Source organism: Leptopilina boulardi, unplaced genomic scaffold, assembly GCF_019393585.1.
Source record: "Leptopilina boulardi isolate dan_hultmark-lab unplaced genomic scaffold, ZJU_Lbou_2.1 LbouV2_41, whole genome shotgun sequence".
In the NCBI taxonomy this organism is placed as follows: Eukaryota; Metazoa; Arthropoda; class Insecta; order Hymenoptera; family Figitidae; genus Leptopilina; species Leptopilina boulardi.
The window spans coordinates 551,770-574,379 of NW_026137985.1; the positions used below are offsets into that span (position 1 = coordinate 551,770).

Below are 22,610 nucleotides of genomic sequence, written 5' to 3' on the forward strand. Positions count from 1 at the left end.
TCAATTTTATTGTGATATTTTTTTTAAAATTGAAAAATAATTTTGATATAATTGAATTTGTGATGTATTTTATTAAAATTATTAAAAATAATTAATTTAGTGAAGAATCATTTTAGTTCAAAATTTGTTAAATAATTGAATTGAAGAAAATCTAAAGAAGATCTACATTTTATACTAAAAAATGTATTTTATTTACATTTTTTTTTCAAATGTAAAAAAAATGTCGCATTTTTTTAAAATCCAAGGCCTGTAAACATATAATTTTCATTATTGTTATTTAATATGTAATAATATTCTAATAAATTAAATTATTATTGATAATATTAATCTTTAATATCTCTATAACAAACAATTAAATACTCAATTTGGCAGGCTTGCGCGCGTTTAATTTTAAAATATTTATCAAGTAATTAAATTTATTTAAAATAAAAAAAGCGACTTTTTAGACTTTTCAGGTCGGTGAATTTCACATCGATTACGATCATCGAAATTTTAAAAACCAAGATACTGCATAAACACAACAAAAAGAAGATCTGAAGAAGATCTACATTTTATACTAAAAAAATGTATTTTATTTACATTTTTTTCAAATGTAAAAAAAATGTCGCATTTTATTAAAATAAGTCGATAAAAGTCGTATTTTTGAAAAAAGTCGTATAATGCGAGGCCTGTAAACATATAATTTAAAATTATTATTATTTAATATGTAATAATATTCTAATAAATTAAATTATTATTAATAATATTAATCTTTAATTTCTTTATAACAAATAATTAAATACTCAATTTGGCGCGCTTGCGCGCGTTTAATTTTACTAGTTTATAAATAAAATATAAATCAAAAGCGAAAGAAATCCTGAATACGAATAATTCTACAGGAATATTATCAAGATAATTTATTTCAAATGTTTCCAAATAGAAAAAGTAAATTTAAAAAATTTTAATTAAGTAGGACAAATTTCTAAAAAAAAAGTTTTTATTAGAAACTTTTTTAAATCATTGAATTTTTAAAGAAATATTAAAGTTATTAAAAATAATTGAATCATGGTCGAGTTATAGTTGAAATTTTTAGAAATAATTAAATTTCAAAAGTTTTTCAAAAAATTTTGTTAAATTTTAGACAATAATTAAATTTTACAGAATTGAAAATAATTAATCAAATAATTTTAGATAAAATTTTTGAAAATTAATTGAATTTTCAAAGATTTCAAAGATTCAAATGAATTAAACTTCAAGTGATTTTTAATTAAAATTTTTGGTGATTTCTGTTGGTGAAGAAAATATTACAGACACAAATTCAATTTCAAAAGTTATAATTGAAAAATACTTTCAAATATTTAAATTTTTAAAGAATATTATAAAAGTCATTTAAAGTCATTAAATGTTGGATGAGTTACAGTTGGTAATTCTATTTGATTTTTTTTTAAATTGTAAACAATTGTTCAATTTCAGAAGAGTTATAATTAAGAGTTATAATTTAATGATTAAATTTTAAAAAGTTTTAGATGAAAAATTTTAAAAATAATAAAATTTAAAATTGCAATTTTTGGTAATTTTATTTGATTTTTTTTTAAAATTGTAAACAATTGTTGAATTTCATAAAATTTTTAATTGAAAAATAATAATTTAAGATAATTGAATTTGTGAAGAATTTCATTAAATTTATTAAAAATAATTAATTAAAAATAAGAGGTTTTGGTTAAAAAAATTTTAAATAATTGAAATAAAGAAGATCTAAATTGTATACTGAAAAAAACGTATTATGTTAAAATTTTTTTTTTTTAAAAGTCTGAAACATTTTTTAAAACTTTACGTTTTTTGTAAGTAAACCACAAAAAAAAAATTTTTCGTCAATTTTTACTTTGATTTTCATAATCGGCGCATAAAATATGTAGGTATATTTAATATCATAAAAATCGGAGATCCCCTTAATTGGAGGTACATCCATTATTAAAGTTTATTTAATTATTATAATAATTAATTTACTATTGTAAAATCATTTAATTTATTATTTTGTACCAACAAGAAAATTTTATTTTTGTACAATTCGAAATTACAAAAAAAAAAAAAAAATTTATTTTATTGTAATAACAAAACAAAATTTTTTTAGTTGTGTTAAAATTCTCTAATATCAACAAAATAATACATAACAATGTTCAACTTTCTTTTTTTTCCGACAGATTAACGTTTTTAAAAACATGCCGAACACCTAACCTCTATTTATAAGTTTCACCCTACTTAATTAATACATATATATATATATATATATTATCTTTAAAAACATCACAACAATTAATAAAATATTAATTAATTTTTCAATATTTACATTACAATATTTGTACTTACTTGTCACTGCTTCGTACCATAATTAAACTCTAATTGAGCCTACAGTATAAATTCAAAAAGGTTGTATAAGTGTTGAGAAAATTTATGAGAGACCTCAAAATGTGCTTGAAAAATATAAAGAAATTATAATTCTTTTTTTAATTGACACATTTTTGTATATTAATTAGACAAATTTAAAAGGCTGCGTCTAGTAGTCCGTCTAGACGGATGAATTTAAATTGTCCGTCTATAGACGGATAATATAAATTGTCCGTCTAGTGCCAGTATTTACTGGCACAGTAGACGGATGAAATATTTTTTGTTAAAACTGTCCGTCTACCCGTATATATTTATATAAATATACATACATATAAACATTCAGCGCGAAATTCAAACTCTTTAAAGTTTAAATCGAAATTTTTTTTCAAATGATATTACATACCATTAAATTTTGAAGTTATAAAGATGAAAAGTCATTTTTCTTAATTGACGTACTGATCGATTTTTTCAAAAAAACTACTTCCTTTTATGAAAATTTTAAGCCTAGTCTGATCGTGGGCAAACAATTTTTACAATATTTTCGTAATTTTTCAAAATTTTTTGAATATTTTAAAAATATTTTTGGTTTTTATACTACGTACTTTTATGTATTTTGATGCGCTGATTACGAAAATCTTAGTGACAATACCCGAAAATTTGATTTTTATGGTGAAAACCATAAAAAATGTCCTAAAGTTTATGGTTTTTTCCTTTATTGGGTAAAATATACAAAAAATTTAAAAAAATTCATAAGATATAAAAAAAGTATTTTAATAAGATCTATACCTTTTGTCGGGTAAGGATACTACTAAGATTTTCGTAATCAGCGAATCAAAATACCTAGTCTTAGTCCACGATCAGACTAGGCTTAAAATTTTCGTAAAAGGAAGTAATTTTTTTGAAAATTTTTGAAAAAAATCTATCACTACGTCAATTAAGAAAAATGACTTTTTATCTTTATAACTTCAAAATTTAATAGTAATATTATTTGAAAAAAATTTCCATTTTTTTTAAAGTACGTTTAAAAACATACATTTTGAAAAAAAACTTTTAAAATTGATGCATTTTTAAAGAAGTTATGAGCATTCAAAAATTAAAAGTCATGAAAATTCTGCAATTTTGAAAATTTCATAACTCAAAAATGGCTAGCTAAAAAAAATTTTTAAAAATATAAAAAAAAAATTTTAAAAGCTTCTATAGATTTTGAATTACAAAATAAGAAAAAAATTTGGTTTTTTGTTTTAAGTCAAAAACTGAAAAAGATTTTCTACCGGCCTTACACTTCTGCATAAAAAAGGGTTTTTGTAGATCGACTGTCTTTGCCGCAATTTTAATTGTTTTACCTTATGAAAATAATTTTTTAATGTATTAAAATTAAATTTTAATATGTACTTAAAAATAATATATAATTGATTTTTTAATTCTGTTCTTGAAAAAAAATCTTAAAAATGGGTCTGATTTTCGGTCTTTACAGTGGTCTAACCCCTTAATATTTTAATTAGTAAAATATTCAATTTAATGTATATAGTTTTGTTTTTTTATAATAAAATTACCTTTAACGGTTAGCAGTAACTGTTTCTTATGAATATTTCTTTTTTTATTTTGAATCCAATTGGATGAGTTTTTTACAGGCGCGTGGCAGGACCTTGTTAGTTGGATCGTGACTTATTATTAATAATTATTTTCTTAAGAGTAGACGGACAAATTTTAATCCATTTATTTCATCCGGATACTGTCTGATACTTTTAACAGTAATGCCAGTATAATAGACGGACAAAAATATTTATCCGTCTAGACGGACGACTAGCCACTTCGAATTTAAAAAACGACTTTAAAAATGACATTTTTTAAACAAAACTAATCAGCTTTCCAAAGGTTATATTTGGATATGTGTTGTGTTTTATACACTTGGCCTAAGGCTGTATTTACATGACAGCATACAAACCATTGAACATATAACATGAAGACAGGAATGTGCCTTCGATTGTAAGCTGCGTGCTGCCGAGACTACGGAAGATTCTACGCGCCACCTCGTGACAAAACGAAAATAATAACTTTGTGAACTTTGTTCTTGAAATAGAAAAGGATGCAAATATATTTCTATCTTTTTCGTTCGTGAATACGACTTTCGAGAAGTTATTGTGCGTTGGCCGATAGACTCCTGCATGTCACTATATCTATACTTACACTATTTCGTGCCGGTGATACATACATACATTTGCAAAAGTGACAGTAATGTTGGTTATTTAAAACTTATCTTTTCATTTTCAGTGAGTGCACTTTATTACAGTGATGATTTTACTTGAGATTAATAATAGAATTCTAGAAGAAACATTAACTAATAAAATAAAAAATGCCTTGTCAGGGTAAGTAATATAAAAGAAATTTTTAAGACTCCCTTCAGTTTGACATAATTACATTAAAAATATGAAATAGAGATTATTATTATTATTGTTTAATAATCATTATATCTTTTCAATTTTCCAAATATTTAATGAGGAAAATTTTTATTTCAAAGCTTCTAAAAAAATTTAGTACATTTTTTTTATTTGAATGCTTTTTGTTCACAAAAATATAAAATTGTTTTTTTATAAATTTTCCGGTATGTGTGTCAACATTAAATATTTGCTATAGAATATAATTATTACTTATTGCTTTATATTTATTTTAATTTTTATATTTGAATATTCATATTCTATAATTTCATATTTATAAGAACCTACAATTTTTTTTTTTTGAATTATTGTTCAGAGTGTCTAGCAGTACGGGAAATTCGTGATATCTGGATATCATTTAAACAATGAAAATTTCAAACTAGAAATGCTGTAATGAATCATCATTAAATCCTTATTATTAATTTAAAACAAAAAAAAATTTACGGGGCCAGTGAAATTTTAATCTGTCAAAATTTAAGTTGCGCCAAATTTTTTTTGTATTTAGTTTTTAAAATTATTCTGTAATACAAAAAATTTATTTTAGATGGTATTCAAAATTTTTTTTTTAAATCTATATGACTGATTGATTGGAATCATTAGAAAAATAAAAAACAAAATTGCCAATGAAAAATAATAAAAATTACATATAGAAGAAGTTGAATTTTAAAAGAATCACCAGAGAAATGTTAGAGAATTTGAAAGAAATAACAAATAACATTATTTGTGCAAAGTGAAAAAAATAATGTACAAAATAACAAAGAAAATTTTTTTTTTCATTGTAAGGAAGGAAATTTAAAAAAATTTATAACTATTTAAAATAACAAAAGTAAAACAGGGTTGCCACGGTCTGGAAAATTATGGAAAATTCAGGGAAAATGAGATTAGTCAGGGAATTTTATGAAAAGTACTGGAAAAATATCTAAAAATGCTAGGTACTAAAATTATATTTTTTGAAATCTTCAATTCAAACTTTTGCTTCTAAAAATTATTGTCTTACATTTTTATAATTGTTGGCCTCGGAACGACTTTTGAAAGAAAAAAGTCGTTTTTGTCGATTTACATTACAAGAAAAGTCAGGTTGGTGAAGTTCACATCGATTACGATCATCGAAATTTTAAAAACCAAGATACTGCATAAACCTATACTAGGGGAGTTTTTCTAATGAATTTAGGGTTGAACATAATTTTTTTTGTTAAGTATAATGTTTTTTTGAATTTTTTTGTAATTTTTTGTTGTGTTTATGCAGTATCTTGGTTTTTAAAATTTCGATGATCGTAATCGATGTGAAATTCACCGACCTGAAAAGTCTAAAAAGTCGCTTTTTTTATTTTAAATAAATTTAATTACTTGATAAATATTTTAAAATTAAACGCGCGCAAGCCTGCCAAATTGAGTATTTAATTGTTTGTTATAAAGATATTAAAGATTAATATTATCAATAATAATTTAATTTATTAGAATATTATTACATATTAAATAACAATAATGAAAATTATATGTTTACAGGCCTTGGATTTTAAAAAAATGCGACATTTTTTTTACATTTGAAAAAAAATGTAAATAAAATACATTTTTTAGTATAAAATGTAGATCTTCTTTAGATTTTCTTCAATTCAATTATTTAACAAATTTTGAACTAAAATGATTCTTCACTAAATTAATTATTTTTAATAATTTTAATGAAATACATCACAAATTCAATTATATCAAAATTATTTTTCAATTTTAAAAAAAATATCACAATAAAATTGAATTATTTTTTAAAAATTTCAATTCAATATAAACTAAAATTCAATTATTACCCGAAATTTTAATTCAAAATCAATTAAAAATCCAATAATTATCCAAAATTTTCAATTTAAAATTTAATTATTTACCAAGTTTTCAATTTTAAATGAAATAAAATTCAATTATTTTCTAAAATTTCTATTCAAAATTAATTATTTAAATTTTCAATCAAAAATCAACTAAAATTAAATTATTAACCAAAATTTCAATTCAAAATCAAAGAAAATTCAATTATTTTCAAAATTTCAATTCTAGATTTTTTAAAATTTAATTATTTTCAAAATATTCTATTTCAAATCCAATAAAATTAATTTATTTTAAAAAATTTTTAATTCAAAATCAATTAAAATTCAATTATTTTTAAAAATTTCAATACAAAATTAAACATAAAATAAAATGTAATTATTTTTAAAATTTTTAATTCAAAATCTTTTAAAAATTCAATTATTTTCCAAATTTTCAATTTCAAATCAAATAAAATTCAATTATTTTAAAAAATTTAAATTTAAAATCAATTAAAATTCAATTATTTCCCAAAATTTTAATTCAAAATCAATTAAAATTCAATTAGTTTTAAAAATTTCAATACAAAATTAAACATAAAATTTAATTATTTTACAAATTTTCAATTTAAAATCAAATAAAATTCAATTATTTTAAAAAATTTCAATTAAAATTCAATTATTATACAAAATTTCAATTGAAATTCAATTATTTTCCAAAATTTGAATTTAAAAGCATCCAAAATTTAATTATTTCTTAAATTTTTCATCGAAATTTTTTTTTTTTTTTGAAATTTAATAATTTCAGTTATAACTCTAAGGAAATTCAATTATTTTTAACTATTTTAATAATATTCTTTGAAAATTCAACTATCTGAAACCATTTTTCAATTAAAAATGATTTTCAAATTATTGTATTTTGTCCGCATTTTCTAATAAATTTTTAATGAAATCATCTAAAATTTTAAATGCAAAACACTTAAAGTTTCAATTAATTTCAAAAATCTCAATTTTAAATCTTTGAAAATTCAATTAAATTTAAAAAATGTTTTCCAAAAATTGTTTGATAAATTATGTTTAGTTCTGTAAAATTTAATAATTGTTTGAAAATTAACAATGTCTTTTGAAATTTAATTATTTCTAAAAATTTGAACTTTAACTTTATCTGTAAAATATTTTTGTTAAAATAAAAAACAAATCCACTTTTTTTGGAATATAATTCGACTAAAACGACTTTTTTGTGTCTTTAAGTTGATTCGATGCCTGTGTTTTTATAATTAATATTTAATAGGTATTCGTTGGCCCCTGGTACCTTAAAAATAAATTTATAAAAATAAATTTTGTTCAAATTACTATCTTGTACGAAATTTCCTGGGGCATCTTTTTTCTCATCATAAATTTTTTGTATTTGTATATAATTTTTGAATCAATATACAACTTTAAAAAAATTTTCGTTGATAAACGTTGTGTACTTTAGCTTCGTGAATTGAATTTTCGAATTTGGAATTTAAAAAAAACTTATTCCGAAATTTGGAAACACAATTATACAACTTTGGCAAAAATGAGAAAAAGAATTGTCAAAATTTGACACGTCATAAGATTACTATTCAAAAAAACACGTGAAATCAGAAAAGGCCAACTTCAAGTTAGGACAGAAGGACAGACCAAGCATTTTATTATTATATAATTATTAACAATTTGTTATTAGAAATTAAATCAGATTGATTAATTCCTTAATAAGAATGTTTGACAGAAATATTTTCGAGAATTTTTCTTTTTAAACCACCGAATTAGACTGAGACAAATTTTCAATATTTCAATTCAGTTTCAGAACAAATTTTCAAAAATAATTTAAAGTTACATTAAAAAACAAGGAGGGGGTCCTTTATATTTATTTCATAAACATTTTGCTTCCTCATTGTGTGAAGCAAAAAATTCCTCTTGGAAGAAAGGAATGAATTTTCTCTAATTCAATTGATTGATTTAAAACATTTTGAGTTGAAAACTGTTTTAAATTTCTTAAATTTTTTGAAAATTTAAGAAAATTTTAATTAATTTTGGGTGTAAAATATACTCTATATATGCGAATCGATTCGTTTCAATGCAAGAAATACAATTATTTTATGTATTAACTTGAATTTAAATTAACACAAATTTTTTTTAGTTAAAATATGAATTTTTTAATTTTCATTAATTCTTAAATTTTAAATCAAATCTATACTTTATATATACCAATCGATTCGTCTTAACGTAAGGATGACGATTTTATTATATATCACCTTAAATTTTTCTATTCAAAAATTTTTTCAATTAAAAAAAATTTTTGGAAAAATGACGATAAAAATTTTTTTGTGGTATTTTTAAGAATCCTTTTGTCAATTTTGAGAGATTAATGTGATAAATAAGCCTACCAAATTTTACCCAAATCCATTAAAACCTATTAAACATATCGTGTTCACAAAAAAGATCCACACACATATACATCTGGACAATTGAGCAGGATCTCATATAACATGTTTTTATATAGAGGAAAATTTGTTTTCACCATTTTTAAAAATTTTATAAACAAAAGGACTACAAAGCATTATTCAAATTCAGAATTTCGCAAAATTTGATTAAAATTTTTTAGAAATAATTGAATTTCAGGATATTTTCAATTGAAACTTTTATAAATTTGAATTAATAAATTTTTTTTTCAAATTTCAAACAATAATTGAGAAAAAAATTTTCAATTGAATTGATATTGAATTAATTATTCAATAAGTATGTAATTTAATTTGGAAGAGTTCGGGTTAAAATTTTTTTTGCAAGTAACTAAATTTTAGAAGATTTTAAATATAAAGTTTTATAAATTTTAATTGTTTAAATTATTTTACAAACTTTAAAGAATAGTAGAATTTTAGAGTATTTTTTATTAAAAACCATTTTATTTTCCTGAATTGTTGAAAAACTGTATTAAAGTAATTACCTAAATAAATTAATTTAGCGAAGAATTTGAAAGAAAATTTTTAGATACAATTGAATTATAAAGAATTTTCAATTGAATAATGTTTTAAAAAATTTAATTTTCCAAGAATTTGATTAAAATATTATTGAAAAAAATGAAATTTAATTTAATTATTTTTTAAAAATAATTAAATTTCAGGAGATTTTCAATTGAAACTTTTATTTTGAATTAATGAAATTTTTTTTATAATTTTTAGACAATAATTGAATTTTAAAGAATTTTCAACTGAAACATGTTCTAAATAAAATTGAATTTTGATGGAAGTACAGTTAAGATTTTTTGAAATAATTGCATTTTTTGAGATTTCAAAAATTATAATTTTGTTTTAAATATAAACATTAATTAAAAAACAATTTAAATAATTGAATTTTTGAATAATTGGATTAAAACAGTTGACATAATTCATTAAGCAAAGAATTATATTTGTGGATGTCCGCATGAAAGGGTCCGACTTTGTCGATTACGATAAGGATTATATTCGCATTAATATTCACGCAAAAATAATCCTTATTATAATCGACAAAGTAGGACCTTTTCATGCGGACGTCCACATATAGGTAAAAATTGGGGAAAAAAATTTTTCAATTCATTAACATTCAATTAATTATTCAATTACTAATTGATTTTGGAAGAGTTCGAGTTAACATTTTTTTAGAAGTAATTAAATTTCAAAAGATTTTAAATTCTACTTTCATAAATTTTAATTGATAAAATTTTTTTCACAAACTTTACAAACTTTTATTTAGAAATAATAGAATTTTATAGAATTTTCAATTAAAATTTTAATAAACATGAATTATTTATTTATTTCCATTTCAACGGGCATTTCAAATTATTGAAATTTTTTAAAAATTATATTAACAAAAATTTAATTTTAAATAATAATTAAAAACGTTATATGTAATTGAATTTTTGACAAACTTGAATAAACTTATTAGTTTATTTCAGGAGATCAAATTGTTTTAAATTATGGATAACAATTAATTTTGCAAACAATTGAAGTTATTATATTTTTTTAATAATTTAATTTAAAGAAAATAAAAAAATCGAACAAGTGTGAGTTACACTCGCACTAAAATCGAGGATTCCGTATTCGAAGCGAACTTATTTGGTGGTATAAAAACAAATATTTAAAAAATATCTGTTGTATGACAAATAATATAAGTGATACGAAGAGGAACAATTTTCTTGAATTTTACAAAATTGTTCCTTTTTGTATCACTTATTTTATTTGACATACAACACATTTTTTAAACATTTGTTTTTATACCAAATAAGTTCGCTTCGATTTCAGTGCGAGTGTAACTCGCATTTGTCCGATTTTTTTTATTTTAGAGTTGTAACGACTGAAGAAATAAACTCAAGGAAAAAGTCCACTTTTTCCACTTCTTATCATGTTTATTAAATTATTTCCATAATCTACACATAAAAATACGTGAAAATAATAAATTTGAAGCCCTTTAGATAAAATTTTTTTCGTTTTTGGGAGAAAATTCATAATTTTTTCTAAAATTATCAGTTTTTTCTTGACAGCAACTGAAAATTCAACTCCAATCATCCTCGCTATATTTTTTGTGTTATATACACGTCAAAATACGTCAAAATGTATAAATTTTAATCACTTCACGGAAAAAACAAACTAACTATTTTAGCACCAAACTGCTTTATCCTTTATTAGTATGCAATTTCGTTTACCTATTAGAGTATGAAATAATGCTTTTTTAGTTTAACGTAAGTCCATACTAAGTAAGTATAATGGTTATACTCGTATAGTAATAGTGACGTACTATAAAAGCATAAAATTGATGCCCGCGAAGTACGACATATAGTCTACCTAAAATAGCAAGAGCTTCTTCCTTTTTGGTGTATAAATTCTTGCAACCTGCGTTTTGGCCACGCCTCCCTCCCTTTCCAACCATTGATATATCGATATAGGCCAAAACGCAGGTTGCAAGAATTTATACACCAAAAAGGAAGAAGCTCTTGCTATTTTAGGTAGACTATATGTCGTACTTCGCGGGCATCAATTTTATGCTTTTAAAGTACGTCACTATTACATACTATAAGAGTATAACCATTATACTTATTTAGTATGGACTTACTTTAAACTAAAAAAGCATTATTTCATACTTTAATAGGTAAACGAAATTGCATACTAATAAAGGATAAAGCAGTTTGGTGCTAAAATAGTTAGTTTGTTTTTTCCGTGTTGATATAAACTTTTTTCGTTTTTTGCGGAAAAATTACATTTTTTCCTTAAAATTATCATTTTTCTTTAAAAATTTGATAAAAATTGATCATTAACTCCAAACGTGCTTACATTTTTCCCCTATAATTTTCACGCAAAAATACATTTATACAGCAAATATGAATAGTCTGGGTTAAATATTGTGTGCGCTAGGGAGAATAAACCATTTTTTTTCGAAATTTTTTATTTTTCCTTGACAACGCTATGAAAATTGATCCGAATCAAGTTCGCTATATTTTTCCTGTAATTTTCTCGTAAAAATTCATGGTTTTTCCTTGACAACGCTATGATAATCAACTCCAATCATGCTCACTTTATTTTTTTTGTAATCTACACGTAAAAATACGTTAAATTATATAAATTTGATTTCCTTTAAATAAAATTTTGTTCGTTTTTGGTGGAAAAGTACATTTTTTTCCTAAAATTGTAAGTTTTTCTTGAAAAACTTGATAAAAAGTTAATCATCAACTCTAATCGTGACCGCTTTTTGCTTCCTTGTGGAGGAAGCTTTGTAGTCCTGATCAATTGTCCGGATGTATGTATGTGTGTGTGGATCCCTTTTTTGTTTAGAAAATAACTTTAACAGATTTTAATGGATTTAGATAAAATTTGGTAGGCTAATTTATCATATTAATATCTCAAATCTGACCAAAGGATTTTGAAAAATACCCCAAAAAAAATTTTATCGTCTTTTTTCCAAAAATTTTTTTTTGATCGAAAAAATTTTTAAATAGAAAAATTAAAGGTTATATATTGGGATCTGACATGGGGGCGGGGCCTAAAGCAATATGGCGTAAATTGGGTAACACTTTTAGTGAATTTACATGGGAATAACATGGGATGCAATAGAATAAAATCGTTTAAAAAATATTACTTAATTTAATAAATGTATAAGTAAATTTTTTTAATACAAAATTACTATTTACATTCCTATTTACAAACATGAATAAAAATATAAAAGAAATCTTATTTTTATACAAATTATTTTCTCAAATCTAGCGATACATGTGCAAGAAAAGTATTGTATTTTCCTTTATATTTCATGAAATTATATGAAAATTTATAAATGTATGTATTTCATTTTTCATTGTAAAAGTCTGTTAACAAGAACTGAAAAAAAAATTTATTTATCCGTTTTTACAGTGATAAATTAACTTTCAAAATGTTCACATGCACGGGTAATATGAAAGATTATATAACCTCCAAATTTTAAAATCTTAAACTTACCTGGCAAAATGTAATCACTTCTTTTGAAATGCAGAGAACATACTCTCATAGAAGGCTTTATACTGTTTATTTTTAAAGCATTTTTCCAGGCCTTTAATTGATCGACTTTTTCAAAATTATCAAACGTATTTTCACATCCACTACTCGTTGTTTTGGTTTCGGAAATTTATGGAAAATTACGCTTAAATTTTTCGCTACAGTACTGCCACAGCCTCTCACAGAACACTTAATTCTGCAGGAAGATTTCTCACGCGGTAAAAATGTAGCTTCATTCATAATGATAAAATAATTAACAATGACAGCGGAACTACAATTGCAAGTGACACAAACAGTTATCCAAAACTAGTTACATTTTTCAACACCAGATGGCATGTGTACGAATGTCAGATCCCAATAATAAAATCGTATTCCTTACGTCAAGACGAATCGATCGATGTATATAAAGTATACATTTGAGGTAAATTTAAAGAATTAATGAAAGTTAAAAAATCAAAAATTCACATTTTGTCTATAAAATTTTGTGATTTTTTAAATTGAAGTTTATATATGAAATAATCTTATTCCTTACGTCAAGACGAATCGATCGATATATATAAAGTATACATTTGAGGTAAATTTAAAGAATTAATGAAAGTTAAAAAAATTAAAAATTCACATTTTGGCAATAAAATTTTGCTTTTTCCACAAGGAAGCAAATTTTTTTGCTGATCGTAAAGAGGAAGCAAAATGTTCATGTAATGAACGTCTGAATTTACAACTTGTTTTTCCTGTATTTTTTCCGTAAAAATACATTTGTATACTAAATATGAACTGTCTGGGTTGAATATTGTGTGCGCTAGGGAGAATAAACCATTTTTTTTTGTTGAAATTTTTTATTTTTCCTTGCCAACGCAACGCTATAAAAATTGATACGAATCAAGTTCGCTATATTTTTCCTGTAATTTTCACGTAAAAATACGTAAGTGTGCCAAATTTCAGCCATCCAGATAAATTCGTGTGTCATTAGGGTCAGGGAAGAAATTTTTATTTTGACTGAAAATCAGGGAAAACTCAGGGAAAAAATTAATAGTTTTGTGTCAACCCTCAAGTAATAAAAAAGATGATACTCAGAACCTTAGTAATTGCTACTTTTACAATGATAAAAAATATTTATGTCTTCTATTTTTGTTTGATCATACCTTGACGTGTCTTTTAATTATTTATTCATATCTATTGTAATAAGGTTAATGACTTTTTTTTTTCTTAACAAATCTTGTAGTTTAATAAAATTGATTAGTGTCTATTAGCGATTGTGCGAATTTAGACGTTTTATAAACTACCGTAAAATGGGGTAAAGTCGGCCGGCGCTTTAAATCATTTTAAAGTTTAACTATTACTTTTTTCCAGAAGAAATCCGAGTTTTATTAAAAATGTAGTTAGAATTAATGTAAATTAATAAATGAAATACAATATTTAAGTGTTTAAAGCGCCGGCCGACTTTACCCGCAAACGCCGACTTTACCCCATTTTACGGTAACAAATGAAAAGTAGAAACTTCTAGTAATATAGTTCAATTATTTCAGCCACAAGCCTGAATCTATTGACATTACAATTGCTGACTTCGATGGAGCTCTGTTTCATGTTTCAAACTTTAGTAAAGACAAGTCAAAAATTAGAGTGAGTAACCTTATTTATTTGCATTTTTTTATATATATTTGTACATAATGCCTTAAATTTAAAAACTTTTTTCAGATTAGTATATTACTTAAATTCTATAAACAGCTACAAGAGCACGGTGCAGATGAATTGCTAAAAAGAGAATATGGCTCTTATTTAACTGAACCAGAAAGTGGTAAGAATGTAATTAATTTTTTAGTCAAACCGGGATTTTTTTACATTTAAATCAAGTTCTATTATTTTAATAATATATTAATTTGTCTTGTAAAATTATTTTTTACTTTAATACATAACGAGAAACAATTTTAAAAATACTGAGTAAGTTAACACCGAGTGCACCAATTTTATTTATGCATATGAAAGCTGGAAAAATAAGGAATATTTTGAACTTTAGGTCATTTTGTTTCGAGGTTTACATTGAAGAGTTATTCCTAGTTAAGAGGCAAAAAAAGACATTTATTTTTTCTTGATACTCCAAGCTCAATCCTAAGCATGTTACCCGGAGCATTCTTGAAGTCTCAAAGTAAAACAAATTTGTTTAAAATATTTTTTTGCATTGTCAAAAATCTGCCTTTATCATAATCAGTGAATGACAAAAATTTTTGACTAACAGAAAAAAGTTGATGATTCTCAAAATCTCAACGTCAATTTTACAACAAATATCATACTACAATTTTTTAACACAATATTTCCGTTCAATATTACTGCAAGCTTATAAGGTTGCATTATAATTATATATTGTAATTAGTTATAATTATAAAATTGCATTATTTTTTAAATTTAAGGTTATAATGTGACTGTGCTAATAGACTTGGATAATTTAAATGACGACTGGGAATCGTTGATCAAAAAGATAGGCCTGCTTAAAAGACACTGTTTTGCAAGTGTTTTTGAAAAATATTTTGATTTTCAAGAATATTATTTTGATTCACATGAGGCCGGTATAAAAATGCACAAAAGAGCAGTTATTGAATATCGAGATCAAGAGTATATGTAAGTATTCTATTTTTTATTAGAGACATATTTTTCGACCGCTAATTTTATTAAATTTTTTTTATAGAAATCCACTTCCTTACTACCTCAAACTGATCATCAAAATCTTTTCCCAAAATCCAAATTAACTCAAGTAAGTCCTTGCTTCATTTTCTTCCCTAACTATTCCTTTCAGATATTTACAATTTCGCGTCTCACCTACATTACACGGAGAAAAAAAAGGAGAACCGCTTAACCCGCTGGTAAAGCAGTCCTCTTAAACGAGAGTCAGCTGTTTGACCGCTGGGAAAGTGAGCCGTTCGCTTCTCGAAGGGTACGCTTTTTAAGGAAAGGAGGTTAGCTTTCCTGAAGGTGAACGGTTTCTCCTGAAAAAGATAAACGGTTTTCCTTTCGCGGCGAAACTGCTACTCCCTGACGAGTGAGAACAGCTCACAACTGCCAAATCAAGCGGTTCTCCTTTTTTTTCTCCGTGTTCTTGAGTCATTGCTTTGTTTTACTCTCGATATTCCATTTTCATAGTTATACTTTATCTACACTACATTCACTATCCTATATGTCTCGGAAAAGCTGAAAAATACAGATTTCCTTTCAGTTTTCCAGTCGTCTGCTTCTAAAATCTCAATTAAAATTTGCAGTTTCGAAGATGAATGTAATAAGAAACCCTTAAATTGGATGTCTGTCAATTTGTGACTTTCTAGAATAGTGTTGTATTTCAATAAAGTTAAAGTCGATTTCCATTCCATGCAAATGGAATGGAAATGGACTTTTTATTATCTAAAAATTTTGAAAATCTGCTGCTTGCTTTTCTTGCAACATAGCCAGCAATGTTATCTGATTTGCACTCATTTTTTTTAAAACACATACTTTTGGAATGTATTTTTTAGGTTAGGTTGCACTGACACTTGATAACTTTGGCCGATAAAGTAAAAATGTCACAAAAAGAATCGTAAAAAGAGAACATCAATCTAACAATGTTTGAAGAATAATAAAAACATTTACATTTTTAACCCGAATGAATAAAACAGAAAAACACGTGACAGCACAAAGACGAACGCGCGAATACAGACAAACGCATCACATGACACTAGAAAATCTGTATTTCCCAGATTCTCCACAAGGGGCGCTTCTGACGGGAGACTGGGCATTTTGGACGCCTTTGTTGGACTCCATGATTTGTTGAATTTGACCCATAGGAGAAGACTTCCAGTGGACTTTGATATATCATGGATTGCCCTAACTACGTCGTATAGGATAATCTTGGATCCATCGTCTGAATTTGTCATGGACCTCTCTGATCCACAGGGATCACTAGAGGAGATTGTTGGCAGACAGTTCCCTGAATATTCTCTTATGTTTACTAATGGTTCGGTTAATGTCCCTGACCGTAGTAGATGTGGATGCGCCTTTTACTCCGTTGAAAGTGATTTTCGTTTTGGACTCTCTCTGCAGGATTTTGCATCTCCTTATACAGCGGAAGCTTATGCTCAATTGACGGCAGTCAAGCATGTCTTGAACCGAGGTATGGAGAAGACCCTTATTCTGTCTGACTGCAGAAGGGTTTTTCCCTGCATTGTCAACAGATTTAGAGATGGCGAAGGCTCTTATTTAATTAACAAGATCGCTAATCTGCTCTATCAGGCTAGGGAAAGGGGTCTCTCTATTACAATTATGTGGATTCCTGCCCATAGTAGGGTTAAGGGTAATAATGTTGCGGATAGAATTGCTAATGTTTCCGCGGGGATGCCTTTTAAGATTAAAATTGGTCTGCCTTATCAGGACCTCCGTGATTTGATCAACTCGGAACATTCCAACTGGCTTCGAACTTGCTGGCCTTTTTATGGTGGCAGGCCTAAGGGTTTAGATTATTTTTCCAGAATCCCATTTAAGTCACCTAGACCTTGGTTTCTTGCGATTGAGGCGCCTAGACCGGCCGTGTGCAGAATTACCCGTTTGCGGACTGGCCACTTATGTGTGACCGGGCATTTTCAGCGAATGAGGTGGAACATCGACCTATCCTGCCCTTGCGGATGTCCTACTAGGAGTCTTCGACATTTGTATCGGAATGCCCCCTTCTCTCTCCTAGGAGACCGGAGTTTTATGGTTTTCTCTACCATTGCCTTAAGATATCTGACCCCGATTCATTTGACCCCAAGGAGATGGCTTTTAGCCCGCGAGTTGACTTTGTTAGGGCACTTCAGGCTTTCTTTAATGCCGGCACTTTCAGGTTCGTTGTCTAGGACTAATTCTTTTCTGCTCCTTCTATTTTTATTTATTTATTTTTATTTCCCCCCCCCCCTTTTTTTGTATTTTTCTTATTTTTTGTTTTTTTTCTCTCTTTAAGTGGCTGTGGTCTGGTTCTTCCTGGGGACTTTTCCCTTCGGGTGAACTGAGTAGTTTAAAGCTGCGGTTCCTATAGGTTGTCCGGGCCTCAGTCAATCTCGAATACTTTTTAGTTAAAATCTTTTCTTATTTTTGGTTCTTTTTATTATTTTTCCCCTTCTCCTTAGTTATTTTGATTTATGATTTTTATTCTTTTTATTTTTAATTTTGTCCTGTTTTTTTTTTACATCCTTGTTTTTTTCGATTTTGTTTGTTTCACATTTGAATCTCCACTGCCTTAAATTCTTTTTTGTTTCGGCGTTGGAATTGTTTCTTAATTTTTCCTTACGACCACAGGTGCCACATTTGCTGCTATGTATGCTTTAGTCTTAGTTTAAGCATATGATTTAACTTTAAGTTTTTGTAATGGCTGTTTGCTCCGCAAGAGGCCACTAATGAAGAAGAAGAAGAAGAAGATTTTCTCAAGATCCCGTATACAGTGAAATCTTCTTATTATTACTCCGTGATTACAACTCACATTCACATTATTTACTAAACACCTTTAAACATAAATGTATTTTACATATAAAATAGTTAAAATTAAACTAGATAAAATATTTTATAAGTATATATACTATATAAGTAATATATTTTTAAAAATTAGTTTTTAGATAAAAGTACATTTAGAAGAATCATAAAAATATAAAATAAATATTTTCTTATTCAGACTGATATAACATGATTAAAGGCTAATAATTAATAATTCTATCAAGTTTTATTATTTGATAAATAATATTTTTAATATTAATAATTTTTAATATTTAATAATTGTTTTCGATTTAGAATAATAGAAGGAAAAAGTGACTGAAAAGTGAATTTACTATCTATCTTAATTTAATGTTTCATTATCTATTTTTCTAAAAAATTTTACATAAAAATTATTTATTCAAAATATAAATTTAATTATATTACTTATAATAGTTTGCAAATAAGCTTCGTATTAAATTTCCTTTCTCTGAAATACCACAGAAATAAGGTAAAACAAAAGAGAAAATCACAACACCTTAGACATTAATTAATGATAAAAAAATCTGTTTTACTTTTATTCTTATATTTTCCTTAATATTTATTTGCGAATATATTTTTGAAAATTTACGTAATATTTCGACAGCAAAATTAAATTACATTCATTAAATTAAAAAGAAATAAAAGAAAAAATATTTTCCAACCAACAAAATTTTCGAATTATAAAATTGCTGCTTATCGACGATTATGATCAATTTTGTCACTTTTTGATTTTAATATCACTTACTGCTTCACTTTTTAAACTTCGCCGGTATTTATTTGGGAATATCGCTTTGTTTACTTTCGTTGAAAATACTAGTGTATCAATTTTAGTACATTAAAACTTTATGAAACTAAAATCTGCAATGTTATCAATTTTTTTTCGAAATTTTTAAATATTAATTAGAATAAAACTCTTCAGTACTAGAAACCAAAGTTTCGACAATTTTTTTTTTGCACTTTTTCTTAATTTTATTGCATTGAAAGTAGAAAGAGTTTTTAATTCCGCACTATTGTATATTAACCTAAAAAAATAATGAAAAGTTCATTTAAAATAGTACGAAAAATAATATTGTCGCATATATTACTTTATTAATTTATTTCAGGTATGTGGAAGCAAAAAGTGATAGAGTCACTGTTGTCTTTAGTACTATATTCAAAGACGAAGATGATATGGTTATTGGGAAAATGTTTTTACAAGAATTGAAAGAAGGACGAAGAGCAAGTCATACAGCACCACAAGTTCTATTCAGTCATCGTGAACCTCCACTTGAGTTACAAGATGCTGGAGCTCCAATTAATGATTGCATAGGATATATAACATTTGGTAAATAAAATTTACCAAAAAAAAGTTTTTCCTTTTATTAAATTACAAATAATTGAATTTAAAAAAATTTTTAATTCATCTTTCTTTTATTATTGTTTATACATTCTAATAACTATACACAATGATTAATATTAATTATTATTAATAACCATGGGACAAAATGTACCGTCGGTAGTTCTAATGTTAAATATTGATAATTAACAATTTTTTTTTACCATTTTTGGCTATTTTTAATCATTTCTTACTATTTTTCAATATTTAAACATTCTTGTCCCATTTTTTCAACTATATATTTTTGTAAAAAAAAACCTCAAGCTTTCAATTTAAAAAAAAATCGTACCTTTCACCCAGAAAAAGTCAAATTTATTTTTGAGAATTTTTAACTAAAATATGTTCTAAATAATTGAATTTTGATGAGTTACAGTTAAGATTTTTAAAAATAATTGCATTTTTGAGATTTCAAAAATTACAATTTTGTTTTAAATATAAACATTAATTGAAAAACGATTTAAATAATTGTATTTTTGAAAAATTGGATTAAAACAGTTGAAATAATTAATTAAGCAAAGAATTAAATTGATATAAATTTAGGGAAAAAAATTTCAATCGTATTATCATTCAATTAATTATTCAATTACTAATTGAAATTGGAATAGTTCGAGTTAAAATTTTAAATAAATTTTTTAAAAATAATTGAATTATAAAGAATTTTTAATTGAAAAATGTTTTAAAAAATTGAATTTTCAATTTTTGAAATTTTCAATTGAAATTTTAATAAACTTGAATTATTGCAATTTTTTAAAATTTATTATGTATATGTTAACTAACATTTAAGTTTAAAGAATTAACAATTAAAAAACGTTTTATGTAATTGAATTTTTGAAAAACTTGATTAAAATCATTAGAAGTAATTAATTTAAAATGAAATTGAAGTTAAAAATTTAGAATTAATTGAATTTTGAAGAGCAATAATTAAAATTTGTTAAACAAATTGAATTTCAGGAGATTTTTAATTAAAAGTTTCGTAAATTGGAATTTCTGTAGATATTTTATAAGCTTTAAACAAAAAATTAAATTTTAGAGAATTTTAAATTGGAAAATGTTTTACATAATTGAATTTTCAAAAATCTTGATTAAAATTATTAAAATAAAATTATTCAACAATTACATACAATTTTAGATAGAAAATTTAAAACTACATGTATTTTAGAAGAGTTCGAGTTAAAATTTTGAGAAATAATATTTGAATTTCAGGTGATTATTAATTAAAACTTGCATTTTGAATTGGTGAAATTTTTTTAAAAACTTTAGACAATAATTGAATTTTAGTTAATTTTCAATTAAAAACTGTTTTAAATCATGTAATTTTCAAAATTTTCGAATTATTTTTTCTTAATAATCCAATTTAAAAAAAGTCGTGCAATCCGAGGCCTGTTATTGAAAACCTCTTGAAATATTTTCATTAGGGTGAGGAAAAAAATTTTAATTTTGACTGGAAATCAGGGAAAAGTTAGGGAAAAACAAAATAATATTTTTATGTCAATCCCGTAGTAACATCGGATCAGTAGGTTCCTTTTCATTGACAGATATAAAATTATTTATTCATATTTTTCCGAATGTCTTTGTTTTATTTCTCCTTTTAATTCTACATACTACTCGGACGTATAAGTTTTATTAAATTATTTAAGAAATATAAATATACGAATTTCAGGTAATTATTGATTAAGTTTATAAATATATAATTATTTTGTTTCAGTTTTGTTTCCTAGACATACAAGCAGAGAAGCTCGTAACAACACAATAGATTTAATTCACATGTTCAGGCATTATCTACATTATCATATAAAATGTAGTAAAGTTTACATTCATTCAAGAATGCGAACTAAAACTACTGACTTTTTAAAAGTATTAAATCGTGCAAGATCACAACCAAAAACTACAGAAAAGAAGACTATTACGTAAGTTTTTTTTTGAGGTATTTTCAGAGCAAAAATTTTTGAAAATTTTTTTACATAAATCCTCTCACAACTCTACGTAATACATATTTTGTTCATTGAAATCGGTTTATATGTTTTCGAGCAAAACTCATTAGTTTGTCAATTAACCATCATATATCATATCAATAGTTTTTCATTAAATATTTACTACACTGTTGTATTTGACATTTTTGTTTCAGTGGACGGACATTCATCAGAAAAGAGTAGCAGTGAAAAATATGAAGGATTTGATTTAACTTGTCAGATTGTCATTTTGATATATATGAATACTTCTCATCTGCGATAATAAAAATGTGCATTTGTATTCTAGATGAAGAAGAAAGAATTTTGCAATGAGAAAGTATATATAGACATGGTAATAATGTATTACCAAGAAACCATGTCAAAATTGAAAATTAAAGTTTTTATTTACGAAAAATACTTAACATTTTGTTTTGATGTTAAAAAATTCATTTATTCCATTTATCTATTTCAATATTGTGATTAACATTTTTTATTATTAATTTTCCAAACAATGAAGTTACGTACTTCATATTTGAATTATATGCAAATAAATTATACAAAATAGTAATGTTAAAATGTGAATATTAATTTAAATAATGTTAAATTATACACAAATTGTTTTATTTTTTTAGATTCGTTTATCCAGATTTTTAAGATATTCTTTAATGGCTACATAATTT

General features: G+C 24.7%; 2 protein-coding genes across 4 annotated transcripts in view; one reads left to right on the forward strand and one right to left on the reverse strand.

Annotated features, from left to right (window-relative positions):
- Nucleotides 1-10,852, reverse strand: part of LOC127289499 (probable ATP-dependent RNA helicase DDX46) — a 25,381-nt gene extending 14,529 nt beyond the window's left edge. The window contains exons 1-2 of one of the 3 annotated variants that reach the window (XM_051317464.1): nt 10,842-10,852; nt 2,347-2,385 (exon numbers count right to left, since the gene is read on the reverse strand). In XM_051317464.1, coding sequence (XP_051173421.1) covers nt 2,347-2,366 — 20 coding nt within the window. In that variant the 5' untranslated portion in view covers nt 2,367-2,385; nt 10,842-10,852. Of the gene's footprint in view, nt 1-2,346; nt 2,451-4,107; nt 4,126-4,206; nt 4,297-10,841 lie in introns of those variants that run through there. The other 2 variants (XM_051317463.1, XM_051317462.1) reach the window with 2 other exon arrangements.
- LOC127289502 (probable actin-related protein 2/3 complex subunit 2) lies at nt 4,536-22,347 on the forward strand. The gene is made up of 7 exons (XM_051317466.1): nt 4,536-4,730; nt 14,634-14,727; nt 14,803-14,902; nt 15,513-15,720; nt 19,710-19,930; nt 21,687-21,888; nt 22,107-22,347. The coding sequence occupies exons 1-7, from the start codon at nt 4,657-4,659 to the stop codon at nt 22,132-22,134; spliced, it is 927 nt and encodes a 308-aa protein (XP_051173423.1). The 5' UTR covers nt 4,536-4,656; the 3' UTR covers nt 22,135-22,347.
- The last annotated feature ends 263 nt before the right edge of the window (nt 22,348-22,610 follow it).

Excerpts from the sequence above, each read along its gene's own strand:
- LOC127289502 (XM_051317466.1), top strand. The coding sequence starts at position 4,657 with ATGATTTTACTTGAGATTAATAATAGAATTCTAGAAGAAACATTAACT. Across the intron at positions 15,721-19,709 it reads TATCGAGATCAAGAGTATAT|GTATGTGGAAGCAAAAAGTG; the intron begins GTAAGTATTCTA and ends AATTTATTTCAG. Across the intron at positions 19,931-21,686 it reads CATAGGATATATAACATTTG|TTTTGTTTCCTAGACATACA; the intron begins GTAAATAAAATT and ends ATTTTGTTTCAG.